At 45.1% G+C, this 22,344-nt stretch overlaps 1 protein-coding gene across 1 annotated transcript in view; it reads left to right on the forward strand.

Moving 5' to 3' along the window:
- barx2 (BARX homeobox 2) overlaps positions 1 to 20,171 on the forward strand; it is a 59,315-nt gene extending 39,144 nt beyond the window's left edge. The window contains exons 3-4 of the mRNA XM_080214633.1: positions 4,367 to 4,451; positions 19,822 to 20,171. Coding sequence (XP_080070759.1) covers positions 4,367 to 4,451; positions 19,822 to 19,959 — 223 coding nt within the window. The 3' untranslated portion in view covers positions 19,960 to 20,171. The remainder of the gene's footprint in view (positions 1 to 4,366; positions 4,452 to 19,821) is intronic.
- Positions 20,172 to 22,344: the final 2,173 nt, after the last annotated feature.

A 22,344-nucleotide genomic window follows, 5' to 3' on the forward strand; every position in this document is an offset into this window, starting at 1 on the left:
CCCTCCAGTGATTCCCCCCAGCGAATCCCTCCAGTGATTCCCCCCAGCGAATCCCTCCAGTGATTCCCCCCAGCGAATCCCTCCAGTGATTTCCCCCCAGCGAATCCCTCCAGTGATTCCCCCCAGCGAATCCCTCCAGTGATTCCCCCCAGCGAATCCCTCCAGTGATTCCCCCCAGCGAATCCCTCCAGTGATTCCCCCCAGCGAATCCCTCCAGTGATTCCCCCCAGCGAATCCCTCCAGTGATTCCCCCCAGCGAATCCCTCCAGTGATTCCCCCCAGCGAATCCCTCCAGTGATTCCCCCCAGCAAATCTCTCCAGTGATTCCCCCCAGCGAATCTCTCCAGTGATTCTCCCCAGCGAATCTCTCCAGCGAATCTCTCCAGCGATTCCCCCCAGCGAATCTCTCCAGTGATTCTCCCCAGCGAATCTCTCCAGCGATTCTCTCCAGCGATTCCCCCCAGCGATTCTCTCCAGCGATTCCCCCCAGCGAATCCCTCCAGTGATTCCCCCCAGCGAATCTCTCCAGTGATTCCCCCCAGCGAATCTCTCCAGTGATTCTCCCCAGCGAATCTCTCCAGTGATTCCCCCCAGCGAATCTCTCCAGCGAATCTCTCCAGCGAATCTCTCCAGTGATTCCCTCCCTGACCCAAAGAAAACAACTTACGTTTGTTTAGCAGCTTGTGCCATCCCAAGGTACTTTATAACTAATTAATGAATGAATGAGGGGTTGAGGATGGAAGTAGGGAAGGTAAACTCCAGGTAAAAGAAACAATAATGGAAAATATTTTAAAAAAACAGTGATTAAGAGAGTTTAGGAGAAATACATCCCTCTAGAAATCCAAAGTCAATTTGCAAACAATGATACAGCACAAATAAATAAAGTTGAAACTAAAGATAAACATTTAGCAGAGGAGATTATAATATTAGTGAATGTGGAGAGATCAGTAAAAATCCAAATTATAATGAGGAAAGCAAAGGAGAATTAGAACAATAAATTATCAAAGATTATGATGAGAAATATAAAATATTGTAGAGACGGAAAACTAACAAGAATCAAGTTAGGGTCATAACTAGATGCAGATGAACACTTCCCTGGACTGGATGAATTGTAACTGTAAATATCAAAATAATTCAGGGACAAAATAGAGAGGCACCATTTACACTTTATAAAAAAATCACTGGGAAAGAGAATAGTGCCAGAGGACTGGTAGATAGGAAATGTGAATCACATATTTACGGAGGAAATAGAGCCAGCCCAGAGATTTATAGACCAGTTAATGTCAGTGCAAGTAAAGATACTGGAATCTTTACTACAATTTAATTAAAACAAAACATTTAGAAACTGAAAATGCAGTAAAGTAATCTGCACAAAAACTCTTTGGAAGAAATAGGAGAGCAGACACCAGGAATATTGTCGCTGCAATGTCGATAGACTTTCACAGTAAAGTCTGACAACACCAGGTTTCAGTCCAACCAATTTATTTGATAGTAAATTCACAAGCTTTCAGGTTTGCCCCTTTGTCAGGTGAATGCAGAGTTCTGGCCTCAGACAGAGCATATAAAGCACAGACAGTTTAGAGATTACTGATTAGAATGCGAATCTTTACACCTAACCTGCTGTTCAAGTCCCAAAGTGGCCGACAATGTGTGTGGAAGGAGCACTGATCACAGGTTAAAGAGATGTGTATTGTCTCCAGACAGTACAGTAAGTGAGGTTTTGCAAACCCAGGCAAGTCACGGGGGTTACAGATAGTGCGATAGACTTTCAAACAGCCTTTGATAAAGAACAGCACAGGTGACTCATCGTTAAGGTCAGAGCGTGTGGATTCAGGCTGCAAGCAGAATGGGTCTAAAAAACACACAGAGTAACGGAGTTAAAGCTTGTTACTCAGTCTGGTGAAAGTTAGGAAGCAGTGTTCCTTGGGGATCAGTGCTGGAATCACAATTTACATAAATACTTTAGTTGAAAGTATAATTTCAAAAGGTGTAGTGATATTAACTTAACGGATGTTGTTAATACTAATAAATTAATAATTAATTAATATATTAATTAATAAATTAATAATTAATTAAAATAATAATTAATACTAATAAATTAATACTAATACTAATAAATACTTTGGAGGATGAGAGGGGGGATTTAGCGGTGGGCGATGAGGAAATGGCTGAGGCTTTAAATAATTTTTTTGCCTCAGTCTTCACGGAGGAGGACATGAATAGTTTTGGGAATTAAGGGTTATGGGGAGAAAGCAGGAAAGGTGGAACTGATCCACGTCAGATCAGCCATGATCTTATAGAATGGCGGGGTAGGCTCGAAGGGCTAGATGGCCTACTCCTGCTCCTGTTTCTTATGTTCAAAAAAAAAATTCATTTAATGCACGGTGGTATATTGTGGTTGGAGTTCACACACTGGAAACGAAATGTAAGTTGGCTGGAGGTACAACAAGAGGAACAGGGACACACATCTCAAAAAGTAGTGTAATAGGTTAATAAATGCAAAAACAACTGGGTAAATTAAGCACTGGAGTCCATCTGTAGAATTTTGCAACTGATAAGCAGATAAAGAACAAAAACAGCCCGGGAAACAGGCCCTTCGGCCCAATGAGCACTCGCCGCCATTTTAACATTACCAGTCCCCCCTCCACCCATGACCCTTATCTATTGTTTTATGGCAATCCACATTGAGGGAAACTAATTTAGGCACAATTTATTACCTCCAATCAGCCTAATAGCACATCTTTGGGGTGTGGGAGGAAACCGGAGCACCCGGAGAAAACCCACGCAAGCACGGGGAGAATGCGCAAACTCCCGCAGACACCGGCCCAAATCCATGTGTCTGCACAGCAATCAGTGATAGTCACTGAGCTGTCGTGTTGCCCAGCATCTGGTCCAATTTAAGCACACACTAACGACATGAAGCACTAGGCCAATCTTGAACATTCAAGAGCAGCCCAAGTACGACCCATCGCGTGTATGCCCCTCGCTGGACTGACTTAAAACCTGTGAATGAAAAGAGAAAAACATTATTATCATACCATATCCATTTACATTACCAGGGACGCCCCAATGCTAATGAACCTTATTTAAAACAATCTCCTATATCCACCCATCTCCAACTCACTCATGTGCCTGTCTAAGTAACTCTTAAACAACTCCAGCATGCCTGCCTCCACCACCTTACTTGGCAGAGCATTCCATACCCCCACTACCCTCTGTGTGAAAAACCTCCCTCTAATATCTGTGTTATACCTCTCCCCCTTCACCTTAAGCCCCTGGTACTGTGTGTCTCTAACATAGGAAATAGCTTACCTCTGTTTACTCTATCTATACCCTTCATAATCTTATATACCTCTATTTACATCCCCCCTCAGTCGCCGTCTTTCAAGGGAAAACAGCCCCAATTTGCTCAATCTTTCCTCATAACCCAGTCCTTCCATACCAGGCAACATCCTGGTAAACCTCCTCTGCACTGTCTCTAGATAAAATGAGATTGCAGCTGTGTCGCGTGTTGGAGTATACTGTACAATTCAGGTCTCCCAGTTATTAAGAGGATACAGCAGCAATGGAGAAAATGGAAAAATACACAAACAGAGATGTTCTCGTCAACAGGAAAGGTTAAACAGGGCTTTTTTATTTAGAAGATTGAAGGTAGAGGGGTGACCTGAGTAGGTCTGCTCATGGAGGTGTTCGAAATGAGGCGGCACAGATATGAAAGTCACCAATAAATCCAAAGGGAAGTCAGGAGACAGTGCTTCACTCAGTGGTTGTAATGTGGAATTTGCCAACATGCGGAATATGTGAGGCAGTTAACATAGATAGTTTAACGGGAAGCTGGATGAATGAGAGAAACGAATAGCACAGGACTAGAGGGCACAGCCTCAAGATAAGGGGGGGGGGCAGTTTAGATCGGAGTTGAGGAGGAATTTCTTCACTCAAAGGGTGGTGAATCTCTGGAATTCTCTGCCCGTTGAAGTGGTGGAGGCTACCTCGCTGAATATATTTAAGTCACGGGTAGGTTTTTGACAGACAAGGGAATTAAGGGTTATGGGGAGAAAGCGGGAAAGTGGAACTGATCCACTTCAGACCAGCCATGATCTTATTGAATGGCGGGGCAGGCTCGAAGGGCTAGATGGCCTACTCCTGCTCCTATTTCTTATGTTCACAGAATATTGATGGTGTTGGAAGAAGTTAGATGGGAAGAGGTTTGTGTGGAGTGTAAGCACCAGCCGAGACTATTTGTGCAGAATGTCCTGTTTCAAATTCTGTTATAGAGGCAAATAAACCAATCAGTTTGCACGGAGCAAGGTCTCAGTGCTCCACTTGCCCCCTCACTCTACTGAATTTACTTTGTGCATTTTCTCAGGTTGGATCTTGCACAGTCACTGGGATTAACTCAGCTACAAGTGAAAACCTGGTACCAGAACCGAAGAATGAAATGGAAGAAAATGGTGAGCGCAGTGTGTGAGTGTTGGATGTGGGCGATGCAATAGTGAATCAGACCCATTGTTCGGGCGAGCTCACAGGCAATATCTTACGGCACCTAAAAAAAGAAGCAAAATGTAATTCTCGCCAATAAGATGAGTGGGTGGAGTCAGGCTGCAGAAAACTGGCTGCGGACTGCTACACAGCACAATTGCGCATGCGCTCTGATCTTCCAATGCACTATGATTGTGATTCTATGATTAGACTTTCCAAAACGCATCACCTCACACTTACTTGGGTTAAATTCCATTTTCCATTGATCTGCCCAACTTCCCAGCTGATCAATATCGGTCAGGCTATCCTCCTCATTGTCAACAACAACACCAATTATCATGTCTTCTGCAAACTTACCAATTATACCTTCTATATTCATATCCCAAGTAGTAAATGTAGCTAGTGAACAGCACGGGTCCCAGTACTGATCGCTGTGATACACTGCAGATCATAGGCTCCCAGTCACAAAAGCAGCACCAGTCTTTGTCATTCATTAACCACCCCATTTTGGATCCTATTTACCAAGTTGCTGTTGATTCCATGGGCTCCTCCTGCACTGTAGGAATTCTGTGGCAACCCTGATTATTCATTTCCTAGTTTTGATCTCCTCGTAACCATGTCTCTGTACGGGCGATAACATCCTGCCCATTAACACAATTTGCACCAAACACCACGCGCATTTAAGTAGAGTCATTAATTTTGCTTCACCATGATTTCCCCTTTGACCCTGTTTGTTGCTGTTTTTAATGTTTGTGTGCTCTGTATCTTCCCGTCACACTCTGGGTATCATTGTGTAAATAGCTGCATCGTAATGCTGCCATATCCTTTTGCTTTGTAAGCCTACTTATCCCATCTCCAGAACCTTCCCCCACTATATTTAGTTTAAAGCCCTCTCTATTTCCCCAGTGATGTGGTTTGTAGGAACACTGGTCCCAACATGGTTCAGGTATAGGCCATCCCAACGGTACAGCCCCCAATTTTCCCCAGTACTGAGACCAGTGCCCCACAAACCCAAACCCATTTCCCCCACACCAGTCTCAGAGCCCTGATTTCATCTCTCTAATTTTCTGCACCCGATGCTAATTCATATTAGTATGGGCGGCACGGTAGCACAGTGGGTTAGCACTGCTGCTTCACAGCTCCAGGGACCTGGGTTCGATTCCCGGCTCGGGTCACTGTCTGTGTGGAGTTTGCACATTCTCCTCGTGTCTGCGTGGGTTTCCTCCGGGGGCTCCGGTTTCCTCCCACAGTCCAAAGATGAGCGGGTTAGGTTGATTGGCTGTGCTAAGAAATTGCCCCTTAGTGTCCAGGGATGTGTAGGTTCGAGGGATTAGTGGGTATAATATATGGGGGTAGGGCCTGGGTGGGATTGTGTTCAGTGCAGACTCGATGGGCCGAAGGGCCTCTTTCTGCCCTGTAGGGTTCTATGATTCTATGATATGCGGCTCAGGTAATAACCCAGAGATTATAACCTTGGGAATTCTGTGGTTTAATTGAGAAAGCTTCTTGAACTCGCTCTCTCTTTCTCATTCTCCCACGACAATGGGATCCTCCCTCTCCCACTGCAAATTCCCCTTCCACCTGGGGCAGATGTCCCAAACCCTGGCATCGGGCAGGCAACACTGCCTGTGGGACTCTCAAATCTTCCCACAGAGAACAGTGTCTATTCCCCTAACTGTGCCACTCCCCCCCCACCTCCCCGCCCCGAGTGGCTCCCTGTATGACGGTGCTGGGGTCAGTTTGCTCATTTTCCCTACAGCCCACACTCTCACCCACACAGGGAATAAGAATCTCAAACCTTTTGGACAAGCTCAGTCAGAAGTCTCACAACGCCAGTTTAAGCCTAAGGGGTTTAATTTGGTAGCACGAGCTTTCGGAGCACTGCCCCTTCATCAGCTGCTACCAAATAAACCTGTTGGAATGAGTGACCACCGGGCAGAGCGAGAGAGTGAGGCAGGCAGGGCAGGAACCTCCTGAGGTTATTCAGCTGCAAAACAGATAGAACCACTTTGGATACTGTTGAGAGGAATGGCCCCTCTGGGGATTTAAACAGCAGTCAAATTTGTAGCATCACGGTTTTCTTTACTGCTCAGGGAAGGAGTAAAAGGAATAGAAATACATTCGTCACAGTGGATTCAACTGAGGGGAATAGCTAGGCGTATCTGCAGCTGTAAATAAGACTCTAGGATGATAAGTTGCCTCCCTGGTGCTTGGGTCACAGATGTTTTGGAACAGTTGCAGGACCTTCTGAAGGGAAAGGGCAAAGTGCCAATGGTCCTGGTACATATTGGTACAAATGATATAGGGCTACAAAGGGGTGAGGTCCCAAAAGCAGAATATAGTGAGTCAGGAAGCAAATTGAAAAGTAGGACCTCAGAGGTAGTGTTCTCAGGATGACTACCTTTGCCGTGTAGAAACAGCAGGATACATAGGATGAATATGTGGCTGAAAAGACAGTGTGAACATTTCAGATTATTGGGGCATGGGGACGAGTTCTGGGGGAGGTGAGACCTGTACAAACTGAATGGGTTACACCCGGGCAGGACCAGGACTGATGCAGGGAGAATCAAGAACAGGAGGAAAGGACAGGAAGGAGATAGGCAGAGAAATTAAAGGCCAGAGTCAGATAAGGACACAGTAATAGGTAATAGGAATGGGACAAGAAATATTAAAAGGGCTTTTTTGCTTAAGGTTTTGTACCTGAATGCTTGGAGGATTCAAAACAAAATGAATGAATTAGTTGTGCAGATGTAGTTATCATAAATATGATGGTATGGTATAGTTGGTATTACGGATATGTGGTTCCAAGGTGAGCAAGAATGGGAAATAAACATTGAGGATGTTCAGTGTTTATGAAGAACAGACAGAAAGGAAAAGCTGGTGAAGTTGGATTGTTGATTAAAGATGGTCTTGATATGATATTGTGGAAAACTGTTAGCAAAAACAATGTGAAACACAAAAGGGCAAAAAACATTTGTGGCAGTGATAAACAGACCAGTAGTGGTAATTTTGGGACTAGCATTAGACAGGAAATCAGTGATGCACGTGTCAAAGGAACATCTGTGATTATGAGTGACTTTAATCTGCATATTGATTGGGACAGTCAAATTAGCCACAGTACAATAGAGGAGGAATTTCTGGAATGGATACGGGATGGTTTTCTGGAGCAATATGTTGAGGAACTAACAAGGGAGCAAATCATCTTGGACCAGGTATTGTGCAATGAGAAAAGATTAGTTGACAATCTAGTTGTGAGAGAACTCTTGGGGATGAGTGACCATAAAATAATAGAATTCTCTATCGAAATGGAGAATGATATAGTTGATTCTGAGACCTGGGTCCTGAGTCTCAATGGAGGTAACTCTGATGGTATGGGGGTATGAGTTGGCTATGGGAGATGGACTGGGAAACGTTACTGAAAGCAAGGATATTGGACTGGCAATAGGGGCTCGAGGGAAATGAGATAATATCAGATTCAAAGCCAAAGCATACAAATTGGCAAGAAAACATAATAGCTCTGAGGATTGGGAGCAGTTTAAAATTCAGCAAAGGCAGACCAAGGGATTGATTAAGAAAGAGAAAATAGAGAATGAAAAGTAAGCTAGCACGGAATATGAAAACTGACTATAGAAGTTTCCATAGGTACGTACAGAGAAAAACATTGACAAAAACAAATGTAGGAACTAAAGAAATGGCAGGGCAAATCAATTTATTTCTATAATCAGGTAGGAAGACAGGAATAATGCACTGGAAATTCTGAGAAACACAAGTTTTAGTGAAGAGCTGAAGGAAATCAGTATTAGAAAAGAAATAATTTGGGGGAAACTGATGGGATTGAAGATGGATAAATCTCCAGGTCTGATAATCTTCACCCCAAAGTGCCCAAGGAAGTGGCCCTTGAAATAGTAGATCAGTACAATAGGTCATTTTCCAAAATTCTTTAGACGCTGGACTGGTTCCTACAGATTGGAGGGAACTAACGTAAGCTTACTATTCAAAATGGGAAGTAAAGAGGAAACAGAGAACTATAGACCAGTGAGCCTAAAGTCGGTACTGGGGAAATCAATGATTCCATAGCAAAGCATTTGGAAAGCAGTGGGATAATCTGACAAAGTCAGCATGGATTTACAAAGGGGAAATCATGCTTGACAAATCTACTGGAATTCTTCGGGGATATAACTAATAGAGTTGACCAGGAGGAACCAGTGCATGTGGTTTATTTAAACTATCAGAATGCTTTCGACAAGGTCTCACACAGCAGATTACTAGGTAAAGTTAAAGTGCATGTGTCTCCAGATAGCGTTACAAGATGGATAGAAAGCTGGTTAGCAGAGAGGAAGTAAAGAGTTGGCATGAACAGGTCTTTTTCTGATTGGCAGGCAGTGACTAATTGGTTTCCTCAGGGATCTGTGCTAGGACTCAATTTTCACATTCTATATTAATGATCTGGAGATGGGAATTAAATGTAGGATGTGATGCAAAGTTGGATGGGAGGGTGAGTTGTGAGGAGGATGCAGAGATGCTTGATTTAGACAGGCTGAGTGTGTGGGCAGCTGCATGGCAGATGCAACATAATGAGGATAAATCTGAGCTTATCCAGTTCAATAGCGAAAATAAGAAGGCAGATTATTACTTGAATGGGTATGAGCTGAGAGAGGTGGATACTTAACGAGAACTTGGAGTCCTCATGCATCTGTCACTGGAAGTAAGCGTGTAGGTACAGCAGGCAGAAAAAAGGCAAATGGTATGTTGGTCTTCATAGCGAGAGGATTTGAGTAGAGGGAAAGAGTTGTTTTACTGCAAATGTACAGGCTGCACCTGGAGTGTTGTGTGCAGTTCTTATCTGAGGAGGATGTTCTTGCTATAGAGGGATTACAGTGAAGCTTACCAGGCTGTTTGTTGGGATGGCAGGACTGCCATATGAGGAGAGACTAAGTCAACTAGGATTAGATTCACTGGAGTTTAGAGAAGCGAGAGAGGATCTCATAGAAACTTCAAAATTCTAACAGGATTAAATCGGGTAAATTCAGAAAGAATGTTCCCAATGTTGGGGGAATCCAAAACTAAGAATCTTAGTTTGAGGAAAAGGGGGTAAACTTTTAGGACTGAGGTGAGGAGAAATTTCTTCACCCAGAGGGTGTTCAATGTATGGAATTCACTCCCACAGAGAGTAATTCAGGTCAAAACATTGAGTGATTTCAAGAAGAAATTCAATATAGCTCTTGGGGCTGAGGGATATTGGGGAAGGCAGGATCAGAGTATTGAATTTGATGATCAGCCATGATCATAATGAAAGCAGAGCAGGCTCGAAGGGCCAAATGGCCTCCTCTTCCTTCTATTTTCTGTGTATGTTTCTATGTAAAGAAAGGCCAAAAAGGTAGCAGAGAGAAATACTCACCTACTAAACACTTAGCTGTGATATCACATGGGGCGTGTTGACTCGATGTGAGGCTGCTATATGACAGCTCTCCAGCTTTGGTCTGCCCTCACTGACCTGTGGATATGGATAGCAAAACAAGACACAGCAAAACCACCTCCACCACCACCCCACCACTCTGAACAAAGGAGAGAGCCATGGTAGTTTCTTTATGATTTCATAAGATATTGGTGTGACTAGCTAGTCCAGCATTTGTTGCCCTCCCTAATTGTTCTTCAGAAGGTGATGGTGATTCTCATCCTGAACCTCTACAGTCCATGTGGTGTAGGTACAACCACGGTGCTGTTAGGGAGTTCCAGGATTTTGACCCATTGACAGTGAATAAATAGTGATATTTAAACTAGTCTGGATGGTGAGTGGCCTGGTGGGGGGATTTGCAGGTTGTGGTACTGCCATGTATCTGCGCTTCTATCCTTCTCGCTGGTAGTGGTCAACGGTTTTATGATGCTGTCAGTGGAGGCTTGGTGAGTTGCTGCAGTGCATCTTGTAGATGGTACACACTGCTGTTACTGAGCATTGATGGTGGAGGGAGTGAGTGTTTGTGGATGGGGTGTCAAATAGAACAAAGAACAAAAACAGCCCGGGAAATAGGCCCTTCGGCCCAACGAGCCCGCGCCGCCATTTTAACATTACCAGTCCCCCCTCCACCCATGACCCTTATCTATGCTAATGGCATTCCACATTGAGGGAAACTAATTTAGGGACAATTTATTACCTCCAATCAGCCTAACAGCACATCTTTGGGGTGTGGGAGGAAACCGGAGCACCCGGAGAAAACCCACGCAAGCACGGGGAGAATGCGCAAACTCCCACAGACACCGGCCCAAATCCATGTGTCTGCACAGCAAACAGTGATAGTCACTGAGCTGTCGTCTTGCCCAGTATCTGGTCCAGTTTAAGCACACACTAACAACATGAAGCACTAGGCCAATCTTGAACAACCAAGAGCAGCCCAAGTATGACCCATCGCGTGTATGCCCCTCGTTGGACAACAAGGCGGACTGACTTAAAACCTGTGAATGAAAAGAGAAAAACATTATTATCATACCATATCCATTTACATTACCAGGGACGTCCCAATGCTAATGAACCTTATTTGAAACAATCCCCTATATCCTCCCATCTCCAACCCACTCATGTGCCTGTCTAAGTTACTCTTAAACAACTCCAGCGTGCCTGCCTCCACCACCTTACTTGGCAGAGCATTCCATACCCCCACTGCCCTCTGTGTGAAAAACCTCCCTCTAATATCTGTGTTATACCTCTCCCCCCTCACCTTAAGTCCATGGCCCCTCGTACTGTGTGTCTCTATCATAGGAAATAGCTTACCTCTGTTTACTCTATCTATACCCTTCATAATCTTATATACCTCTATTAGATCCCCCCTCAGTCGCCGTCTTTCAAGGGAAAACAGCCCCAATTTGCTCAATCTTTCCTCATAACCCAGTCCTTCCATACCAGGCAACATCCTGGTAAACCTCCTCTGCACTCTCTCCAGAGTCTCCACGTCCTTCCGGTAGTAAGGCGACCAGAACTGGACGCAGTACTCTAAATGCAGCCTAACCAACGTTCTATACAACTGCAACATTAGACTCCAGCTCTTATATCCTATACCCCTTCCTATAAAGGCTAACATACCAGAAGCTTTCTTCACAACCTTCTCCACTTGTACTGCCACCTTCAAAGACTTGTGCACTTGCACCCCCAGGTCTCGCTGTGTTTCTATACTCTTTATAGGCTTACCCTTTATCATATAACTCCCCCCTACATTATTCCGGCCAAAATGCATCACCTCACATTTATCCGGATTAAACTCTATTTGTCATTTATCTGCCCAATATACCAGCCTATCAATATCCTGCTGTATTGCCAGACACTGCTCCTCACTGCCCGCCAATCCAGCCATCTTAGTGTCATCTGCAAATTTGCTGATCACACCACTTACTCCCTCTTCCAAATCATTTATATACACTACAAAGAGAAGAGGTCCCAGTCCTGAGCCCTGCGGCACACCACTAGTGACAGACCTCCAGCTAGAAAAGGACCCTTCCACTACTACTCTGTCTCCTATTACCAAGCCAGTTCTCAATCCATCCAGATACCTGTCCTTGTATTCCATGAGCCTTAATCTTTACTACCAACCTACCATGAGGGACTTTGTCAAATGCCTTACTGAAATCCATATAGACAACATCAACGGCTCGTCCTTCGTCGACCGTTTTTGTCACCTCCTCAAAAAATTCTACCGGATCCGTAAGGCAAGATCTCCCCTTAACAAAGCCGTGCTGCATATCCTTAATCAGATCGCAACGCTCTAAGTGTTCATACATCCTATCCCTAAGAATCCTCTCCATCAACTTGCCTACCACTGACTGGCCTATAGTTACCTGGGTTATCCCTCCTACCCTTTTTAAACAACGGTACCACGTTCACTATCCTCCAGTCCTCTGGGACCTCACCTGTGTCCAAAGAAGAGACAAAGATTTGCGTCAGAGGCCCAGCAATTTCTTCTCTCACCTCCCTAAGCAGCTTAGGATAAATGCCATCGGGCCCCGGAGATTTATCAGTTTTAATGCTACCTAAAAGCCCTAACACTTCTTCCCTCATAATCGATAGTTCCTTCAATTGGTCTACCGCTCCCTCGATGACCGTACCAGGCATCAAGCCCCTCTCCTTCGTGAATATCGACGCAAAGTATTCATTCAGGATCTCCCCCATTCCCTCTGCTTCTAAGCACAATTCCCCTCGTCTGTCCCTGAGGGGACCGATTTTTCCCCTAGCCACCCTTTTGTTCCTAACATAGGAGTAAAACACCTTTGGATTTTCCTTAATCCTACCTGCCAAAGCCATCTCATGCCCCCTTTTTGCCCTCTTAACTCCCCTTTTGAGATCCCTCCTACTCACTCTGTACTCCTCCAACGCTCTCTCCATTCCCAGTTGCTTAGATCTAACATACGCCTCTCGTTTCTTCCTGACCAAGTTCTCAATATCTCTAGTAATCCACGGCTCTCTAATCCTACCTTTCCCATCCTTCCTCCTAACCAGCACATGCCTTTCCTGCACCCATTGCAGTTTTCCCTTGAAAGACTCCCACATGCCTAACGTGGTCTTGCCCTCCACCAGCCTATCCCAGTCTGTATCCCTAAGCTCCTGCCTAATCCGGCTGTATCTAGCCCTCCCCCAATTTAGCACCCTCCCCTTAGGACAGCTCTCATCTTTTTCTGTTCGTATCCTAAAGTAGATGGAGTTGTGGTCACTATTAGCCACATGTTCACCCACTGCAACCTCAACCACCTGCCCCGGCTCATTTCCCAGAACTAAATCCAGTATCGCCCCCTCTCTAGTCGGGCTATCTACATACTGTTCCAAGGACCCTTCCAATTCACATCTTACGAATTCCTCTCCGTCCGAACCCCCAGCTCTAGGCACCTTCCATTCCACCCCAGGGAGATTAAAATCTCCCACTACAACAACCCTGTTCTTCCCACACTTATCCAAAATGTCTCTACATATACCCTCTTCCACTGCCCGAGGGCTGTTGGGCGGTCTGTCGTACACCCTTAGCATAGTAATGGCTCCCTTCCTATTCCTCAACTCCACCCACAGAGACTCAATTCCTAACCCCTCCATGTTATCCCCCCTCTGCACCATTGTGATGTGCTCCCTAACTAAGAGCGCCACTCCCCCTCCTCTTTTCAACCCCCCTCTGTCATGCCTAAAACACTTATACCCTGGAATATTTAGCTGCCAGTCCTTCCCTTCCTTTAACGACGTCTCCATCACTGCCACCACATCTAAATTCCTCTCAAACCTTAATTTCATCCATTTTACCCACCACACTCCTCGCATTAAAACAGATGCACTGAAGACCTACAGGCCCACTCAGATCCAATCTAGTGGGTTACCTTGTCCTGGTTGGTGTTGAGCTTCTTGAGTGTTGTTGAAGCTGCCCCATCCAGGAACATGGAGACTATTCCATCACATTCCTGACTTGTCTGTTGAAGGTAGTGTTCAGGCTTTGGATGGAGTCAGGAGGTGAGTTACACATTACAGGATTCCTAGTCTGCGACTTACTGTTGTAGCCACAGTATTTATTTGGCTAATCCAGTTCAGTTTCTGGTCAATGCTAACCTCCAGGATGTTGCTGATAAGTGATTCAGTGATGGTAAATGTTGCATATTTAATTAGTTGTATGATTGCTTTAAGAGCTGGTCACATGATTTGATGGTGCTGTTGTTTAGCTGTTTCACAGGCTCCTGTTTCAGTTTCAGTTTCTGTCTCTCAGTAAACTTGTTAGGTTGCATCTACGTATGCAAACCACATCATTTTTCTTTTTCTTTAAAATTAACAAACCCAAATACAGTTAGGACATTACAAAAAGAAAATTGGTGACACATCAGAACTTTATTTTGTCCAGAATATTGAGAAAAGATCCGTAATAGAAAGGAAGACATTGACACTTCGGATATTAAAAGGTTTGGGAAAATCAACAACAGTTTTAAAGATTGCAGTGTCAGGAAAACCAAATAAGAAAGAAATCATTGTGTGTGGTTTTAAATGAGGGGGGGGGAGGTTTCCAATCAGAGAATGGGGAGATTTCAGGCAGTATCCAGCATTGAAAGGGAGGGGTGCTCTGACTATGTGGTGTGTGATCTCAGTAGGAGAGGAGTTGTCTATTGGAGAAGATTGAAATGAAACTCTTGTCTGTAGAGAGGAGAAGGTTGAGGAGCGAGTGAAGAATTATTTGAAGGGTTTGATAGGCATAGGGAAATTGTTACCACCCGCACGTGAATTCAAAACTAGGGGCCCAAAATAACATAGTCAATAATAAATCCAACACTGAATACAGGAGGAATCCCTTCACTCAGAGAATGGTGGGAAGATGGAACATGTTATCGCAGGAAGTAGCTGATGAGGATGATATAGGGGCATGGTGGCACAGCGGGGGGTTAGCACTGCTGCCTCACAGGTTCAATTCCAGCCTTGGGTCACTGTCTGTGTGGAGTTTGCATGTTCTCCCCGTGTCTGTGTGGGTTTCCTCCCGGCGCTCCAGTTTCTTCCCTCACCCAAAGATGTGCGGGCTAGGTTGAGTCGCAAGAGGGTAGCAGGGTGGGATTGTGGTCAATACAGACTCAATGGGCTGAATGGTCTCCTTCTCCATTGTAGAGACTCTTTGATTCTATGTATATAAGGAGAAAAAGAGAACATTTGAATGATATGTTATTGTTGAAGTGGGGTAACAGCAGCTTCCTGTTGGACTGAGTGATCCTCTTCTGTCGGAATGTAGGAGCAGGAGGAGGCCATTCAGCCCATCCTGCCTGCTTCACTATTTAATATGATCATGGCTGATCGGACACTTCCATACCTTTTACACTCACTGTTCCCAAAACCCTTCACATTATTGTTAACCAGAAATTGATCAATCTCTGCTTTAAACACACTCAGTGACTGAGTTTCCCACTGGGGTAGAGAATTCCAAAGATTCACAACACTCTGTATAGAGACTTTTCCCCTTGTCTCGGTCCTCAGTGGCTTCCCCCTTTGCTTTGAAATTGTGTCCCCTGGTTCTGGACTCTTACCCACATCTACCCTGTCAATTCCTGAAATATTGTGCCAGTTTCAATGAAATCACCTCTCATTCTCCAAAACGCTAGAAAATACAGATCCAGTTTGCCCAATCTCTCTTCATAAGACAGTCCAACCATCCCCAGAACAGGTCTAGTGAATCTCCGTTGCACTCCATGGCAGGAATTTTCTGGCTGTTCTTACCAGTTGGATGTTCTGGTTCTGGTAACAGTGAACCCCCATGTTGGGTTTCCTGGGCATTGGGGAGGTGGATAGAATGGGAAATCCCAATAGAAGATCCTGTCACTAGTCAATGGTGGGCTGCCTACACGGAACATGCCCACGGGATGAGGGAGTGTAATGTTCCTCCCTCTCTCTACGCCGATAATATCCTTTCTGAGGTAAGGGGGACCAAAACTGCACACAGTATTCCCAGTGTGGTCTAACTGAGCTTCCATTCAATGGTAACAAGATCTCACTCCTCCTGCACTCAAGTGTTATTGTTCTGTGTAACGGACTCTGCAGATTACTGGGGTTGCCTCAAACATTAGTGCTCACTCTCACACATCTCCAGCTCTCCCCATGTCAGCCATGGCCTCTCTGGGCTGCTCATTCCCCACATTAACCATTTAGTTAATCAAACCTCTCTTCTGCCAGCCTGTAGCAGCAGCAGGGGACACGTACGAATTGACACAGGACATTCACAACACCATGTTCGCCAGCCTGTGTGGGCGCATCTTGTCCAACCCTGTAATCACGGTTAATATAATTGCAGACGGATATATCCCTTGGTGTGTAAGGAGAACTTGTCACTGATCCCTACCTCCAACCACTAATATCCGTTCTTTAAATCTCAGTTACTAACCTGACCAGCTAATAAAATAATTCTTCATTTAGAATATTGACCTTATTAGAAACAAATTAATTTCCTGATGACCCAGCAGTGTAGGAGGGGGGAGAAAGTAAAAAGAGGCAGTGAGCGCCTCTGTCAACTCAGAGTCTCACTTGAGGATGTGAACTCAGTCTGAATTCTCCATTCACTGACGCTCCACATACCTCCCCACTCTGATCACCCCAGATTTTACCCCACGACAAAGTTAAACAACAACACCAAATCCAGAACAAAAATTAAATACACGTCAACATTCACACACCAATCACAATCCACAGGCCCTTAATGTCAGTCTTGCATTATTGCTCTAATCCAGTATCACCCATGACACTTTTCCCTAGTGTCTGCAGATGAAGAGTTGGGAAGTTGGTGCTGCGCTGTGCAGTGCTAACCACGCATCTAACCACTGGTTAGCAATGCTAACCACAGTGCTAACCACGCATCTAACCACTGGTTAGCAGTGCTAACCACAGTGCTAACCACGCATCTAACCACTGGTTAGCAGTGCTAACCACAGTGCTAACCACGCATCTAACCATTGGTTAGCAGTGCTAACCACAGTGCTAACCACGCATCCCTGGAACCATTTCTGTGAATCTTTTCTGCAGTCTCTCTAATGCTGTCACATCCTTTCTAACATGTAGCACGCAGAACTGGGTCCAGTGCTTTATTTGATGGAATTTAGGGATTTTCACAATAACTCCATTGCAGTTTTAATGTAAGCCTTACTTGTGACAGAAATAAACTTTTCCTTGAAAAAAATTTGAGGCCATGCCAGTTTTATACAAGTTTAACATGACCTCCTTGCCCTTGTACTTCACAGCTGATTACTACAACCCACATTAGTGTATGTTTTAGTAACTGCTCACTCTCTCCGTCACCTTCAATGATTTTATTGCAGATCCCTCTGTTTCTCCACTCATTAAGAATGGTTCTCTTTATATTGTCTCTGCATTCTTCCTGCTAAAATGAGTCACTTCACATCTCTCTGCCTTAAACTTCATCGACCAAGACTCTGGGCGAAATCTTACCATAAAAACAGCAAAGTGTCAGGACCTGACTGAAAAGCGGTGTGTTTCTCTCCAGACCTTCTGGCACTTGGTCAAAAAAGGAACATGGGGCTTGTTTCGTGCTGCCGTGTTGAGGAGCAGGATCTAAACACGCTGGTAAAGCCCAACTCCGCACAGATTGGGGGGGTCATTTTTAAAGGGCACCCCAATCAAAGTGAAAAATGACCTTCCCCACACCCCACCGTGGAGTTATCACCACCTCCAAAACCCCCAAACAGCCATCGCTGGCATTTCCATTTCATGAACCCCCCCCCCCCCACCCCCCACCCCCCTTCCCCACCATCATCACCGGCATCCCCACCTCTCCCACTCCCTCTAGGGACCCCCCCTGGCCAACCTGTGAATGGGGACAGATTCAGGGCCATTGCCAAAGCAATGCCAGGCCATGTCCCTCTCCCCCATGGGGTATAATCAGCTTTTGCAGCCCCAGGAATCCCCTCGCTGGGCTCATGGCAGGGTGAACTTGTTGTAAACTGCGCCCAATGTTGATGAGGTGTGAGAATTGGTGAGAGGGAAGACCTGGTGACAGGGTCGTCAATTCTATTGAAATCTGGGGGAAACACAGTATTTATTATCAAATAAATTGGTTGGACTTAAACCTGGTGTTGTCAGACTTCTTACAGTAAGTAAGTGTAAGTCAGGGTCCTGTCACTTTGGGTATGAACCTCATTATGTTGCCAACGAAGGGCAGAAAGAAATCGGAAATCATGATCTGGTTGGAAAGATGAGTGATGTTTATTCCTTTGAGCAGCAATGTGTCGAATCCTTTTGGAAGTCTATTTCCATCACAACAACAACATTACCCTCATCAACCCTCTCTGTAAATGCTTCAAAAATCTCCAGTCCATCAGTTAAACGCAATTTTACCCTTAACTAGTCCCGCATTAACCTAACTGATTAATCATTTTGTCCCAAATTGTTGTTTCTAGAAACTTCCGTGCCACCAAGGTTTACATTGCCTGGTCTGCAGATTCTGGGGTTATCTTCACCCCTGTGTTAAATGAGGCTGTGACAATGTCTCATAACTCTGTGTGTTACCACTCCTGAGTCGAAGGAAGTTTAGAAATTTCTAACTAGTGTCTCTCCAATTTCCACTCTCACTTCCCTCCTCTGCTGCATCTCATCCGGTTCTGGTGTCTCATCAACTTCATGTACAGACAACCTATCAAATTTAAACCCTCAAGTCTCCAAGTTTCCTTTTCTTTTAACCATGACCTGGGAAGTGTTTCCTTCCTTGGTAAAGATAGATGCAAAGTATGAATTTAATATCTCAGCTATTCCCCGGCCTCCATTCATAAATTTCCATTTCTCTGCCCCTGGTCATCCCATTGCTCCTTTCAAATCCCTTTCAAAGCCTCCTGGATTCTGTTTCCTATTCACTGCCAGTCTCTCTTCACACTCTCCCTTTGGTTCTCCTTCGCTTTTTCAATTCCTCAGCTGCTGAAAGTGGGGGAAAAAGGTTAGTGTGAGGTTGGAAGGGAGGACACAGGGTTTCGATTTGATTTGATTTATTATTGTCACATACCGTGAAAAGTATTGTTTCTTGCATGCTATATAGACAGAGCATACCGTTCATAGAGAAGGAAAGGAGAGAGTGCAGAATGTAGTGTTACAGTCATAGCTAGGATGTAGAGAAAGATCAACTTAATGTGAGGCAGGTCACAGGTGATGAAAGCTTTGTCACACTGAATGTGTGGGGCGTGTGTAAAGTGAGGATTAGTGTGGCGAAAGCTTGCTGGGTATCTACTACAATGGCCGTGACCTCCTCTCTGCCCCGGCCCAAGAATGATCAGAATATCCTCTTCGTGGGGGTGTGCAGGTAGAACCTTCCACGTCTGTTGACAGTCTATTGCCTGATCGTTCAGGCAGTCTTCTCCCACGGACTGGGAGGATGTGTGGCTGGTCTAGTGGAGTAAGTGTTAGACTGTAGGTCTTATTTAGAGATGAACAGAAGTCTTCTTACCTTCTTATGATCTGGTTAGATTGTTTTTCCCATTGTTGGTGGAGTAAATTCCTGTAGGACTCCTCTGCACTGTCTCAGGTCCTCCAAGGCAACGTTAGACATCCTTGATACTTTGATCATGCTTTTCTCAACCATATCTTCAACATAATCACTTACATGTTATCTCTCTACCAGATACATCTTCCCTCCAAGAACCATCGTAGATTAATGTTTGGTGGAACCTGTTGATTTATTAGAAATATCTCTTGCTGCCTGAGGCAATACCAACAGTGCAGAGTATGTTCTGCCCACTCCTGCTTGCAATCAAATTTCAAAACCCACAATGTGTTTAAATAACCTCCTCTCGATCACCGTCATCACCTGCAGGACGCTCAGTTATTGCCGCCCACGTTTAACCCCGATTTCTTTGACGCAGGTGCTAAAAGGAGGGCACGAGGCTCCAACGAAACCCAAAGGGCGGCCAAAGAAAAACTCCATCCCCACAACAGAGGAGATCGAGGCGGAGGAGAAGGAGGCCCAATCAGCACAGGGGCAGGAAGCATGCCCTTCCTGAGAAAGCGGATCCAGCAGAAATAAACTCTCTTATTCTTCACTATGCACTGTGCCGTGGGATGTGCCGCAGCCTGAGGCAGAACCAAGAATGCAATGTACAGCCAGACTGCTGTCTATCCCAGCAGCTCGATGTAAATACTGAGCTTAATTTAATGGGAGTGGGAGCTGATGCTGTGTTTATAAGGGGAATATAAATAAAATATTGTATATTAATTTGATGTGGTCTGTGTTTTAGCTTCACCGCAGCCTCCTACTGATAACTTTCTCATTTCTGATCAATCCTCTGACATGTTTATTGATGATTTATTCAACTGCTGCCGGCAACATCTGGCACCCATCCCTAATCGCCCCTTGAGAAGTTAACTGTGAGCTGCCTTCCTGAACTGTGGCAGTGCGTGCTGCAAATCCACACTCAGTAATTCAAGGGAGGAAATTCCGGGATTTGGACCCAGTGACAGTGAAGGAATGGCCGATCTATTTCCAAGTCAGGGCGGCGATGGGTTGGAGGGGAACTTGCATGTGGCGGTGTTCCCAGGTGTCCTTGTCCTTTCTGAATGTTGAGATCAAGGATTCGGAAAGGTGAATTTGCAGCCACTGACTTGCTGGAGTGGCCATAACATTTATATAGTCTGGTCAAGTCCATTTTCTGGTGAGTGGGAACTCTCAGGATGTTGATAGTGGGGCATTCAGTGATGGTAATGTCATTAATGTTAAGGGACAATGATTAGGTTCTATCGTTGGAGATGGTCACTTGTGTTGGTCTTGAATGTTGTCCAGCTTTTGCTGCATATGGACACATGGACAAAGAACAACACAGCACAAGAAACAGGCCCAACGAGCCGGCGCCGCCATTTTAACATTGTGAGTCCCCTCTTCCACCCATGACCCTTGTCTACGCTTATGGCACTCCACACTGGAAATCAGATTGAGGGGAGACTAATTTAGGGACAATTTTTTACTGAAGGGACATCTTCAGTATCTGAGGAGTTGTGAAACCTGGAGACCTCAGGAGAAGGTCTCCTAATGCAAACTCCCCCCCAGGACTATGGCCACCCATCCTTTTACTCTTTATATACCTGTAGAAGATTCTCTTTCATGTTAACTGCAAGTCTCTTCTCATACTCTCTTGTGTTCTTCTATATGATTCCTTGTTTTGTCTCTATCTCTTCTGTCATCGTGGAACCACTGCATTTGTTTAGCTGATGCTTCATCCTTGCTGACTGTGCTTGAACTATCTCCTTTGTTAACCCTGACTATTGCATCACCGTTTCTCCTGCCGACCTTTGATTCCAATTGAGCCACACCCAATCCGTTCTTACCCAATTGACATTGGCCCTCTCCCATTTATTATTTTGACTCTGGCTGTCTCCTCGTCAGAATAAGGGATAGAGTTTTCAGGACTGATATGAGGAGGAATTGCTTTACTCAGATGTTGGTGAATCTTTCCAGTTGTCAGTTGTTTGGAGGCTCAGTCATTGATTATAATCCAGACTGATATTGATATGTTTCTACACGTGAAACACATTGACTAAATGTGACTAAACACATTGACAAAGGAAGAGTGGTGGATGTGGTTTATATGGACTTCAGCAAGGCATTCGATAAGGTCCCCCATGCAAGGCTTATTGAGAAGGTGAGGGAGCATGGCATCCAAGGGGACGTTGCTTTGTGGATCCACAACTGGCTTGCCTGCAGAAGGCAGAGAGTGGTTGTGGATGGGTCTTTTTCTGCATGGAGGTCGGTCACCAGTGGAGTGTCCCTGGGATCTGTTCTGGGATCCTTGCTGTTTGTGATTTTTATAAATGACCTGGATGAGGAGGTGGAGGGATGGGTTGGTAAGTTTGCCAATGACACGAAGGTCGGAGATGTTGTCAATAGTTTGGAGGGATGCCAGAAGTTGCAGCGAGACATAGACAGGATGCGAGACTGGGCGGAGAAGTGGCAGATGGACTTCAACCCGGATAAATGTGTAGTGGTCCATTCTGACAGGTCAAATGGGATGAAGGAATATAATATTAAGGGTAAGACTCTTAGCAGTGTGGAAGATCAGAAGGATCTTGGGGTCCGGGTTCATAGGACTCTTAAATCGGCCTCACAGGTACAGGATGTGGTCAAGAAGGCGTATGGTGTACTGGCCTTCATCAATCGAGGGATTGAGTTTAGGAGTCGGGAGGTAATGCTTCAACTTTATAAGACCCTTGTCAGACCCCACTTGGAGTACTGTGCGCAGTTCTGGTTGCCTCATTACAGGAAGGATGTGGAAGCTATTGAAAGGGTTCAGAGGAGATTTACAAGGATGTTGCCTGGATTGGGAGGCATGCCTTATGAGGATAGGTTGAGAGAGCTCAGTCTTTTCTCCTTGGAGAGACAAAGGATGAGAGATGAC

Source organism: Carcharhinus amblyrhynchos, chromosome 29 (genome assembly GCF_965287045.1).
Source record: "Carcharhinus amblyrhynchos chromosome 29, sCarAmb.v2.hapA, whole genome shotgun sequence".
Lineage (NCBI taxonomy): Eukaryota > Metazoa > Chordata > Chondrichthyes > Carcharhiniformes > Carcharhinidae > Carcharhinus > Carcharhinus amblyrhynchos.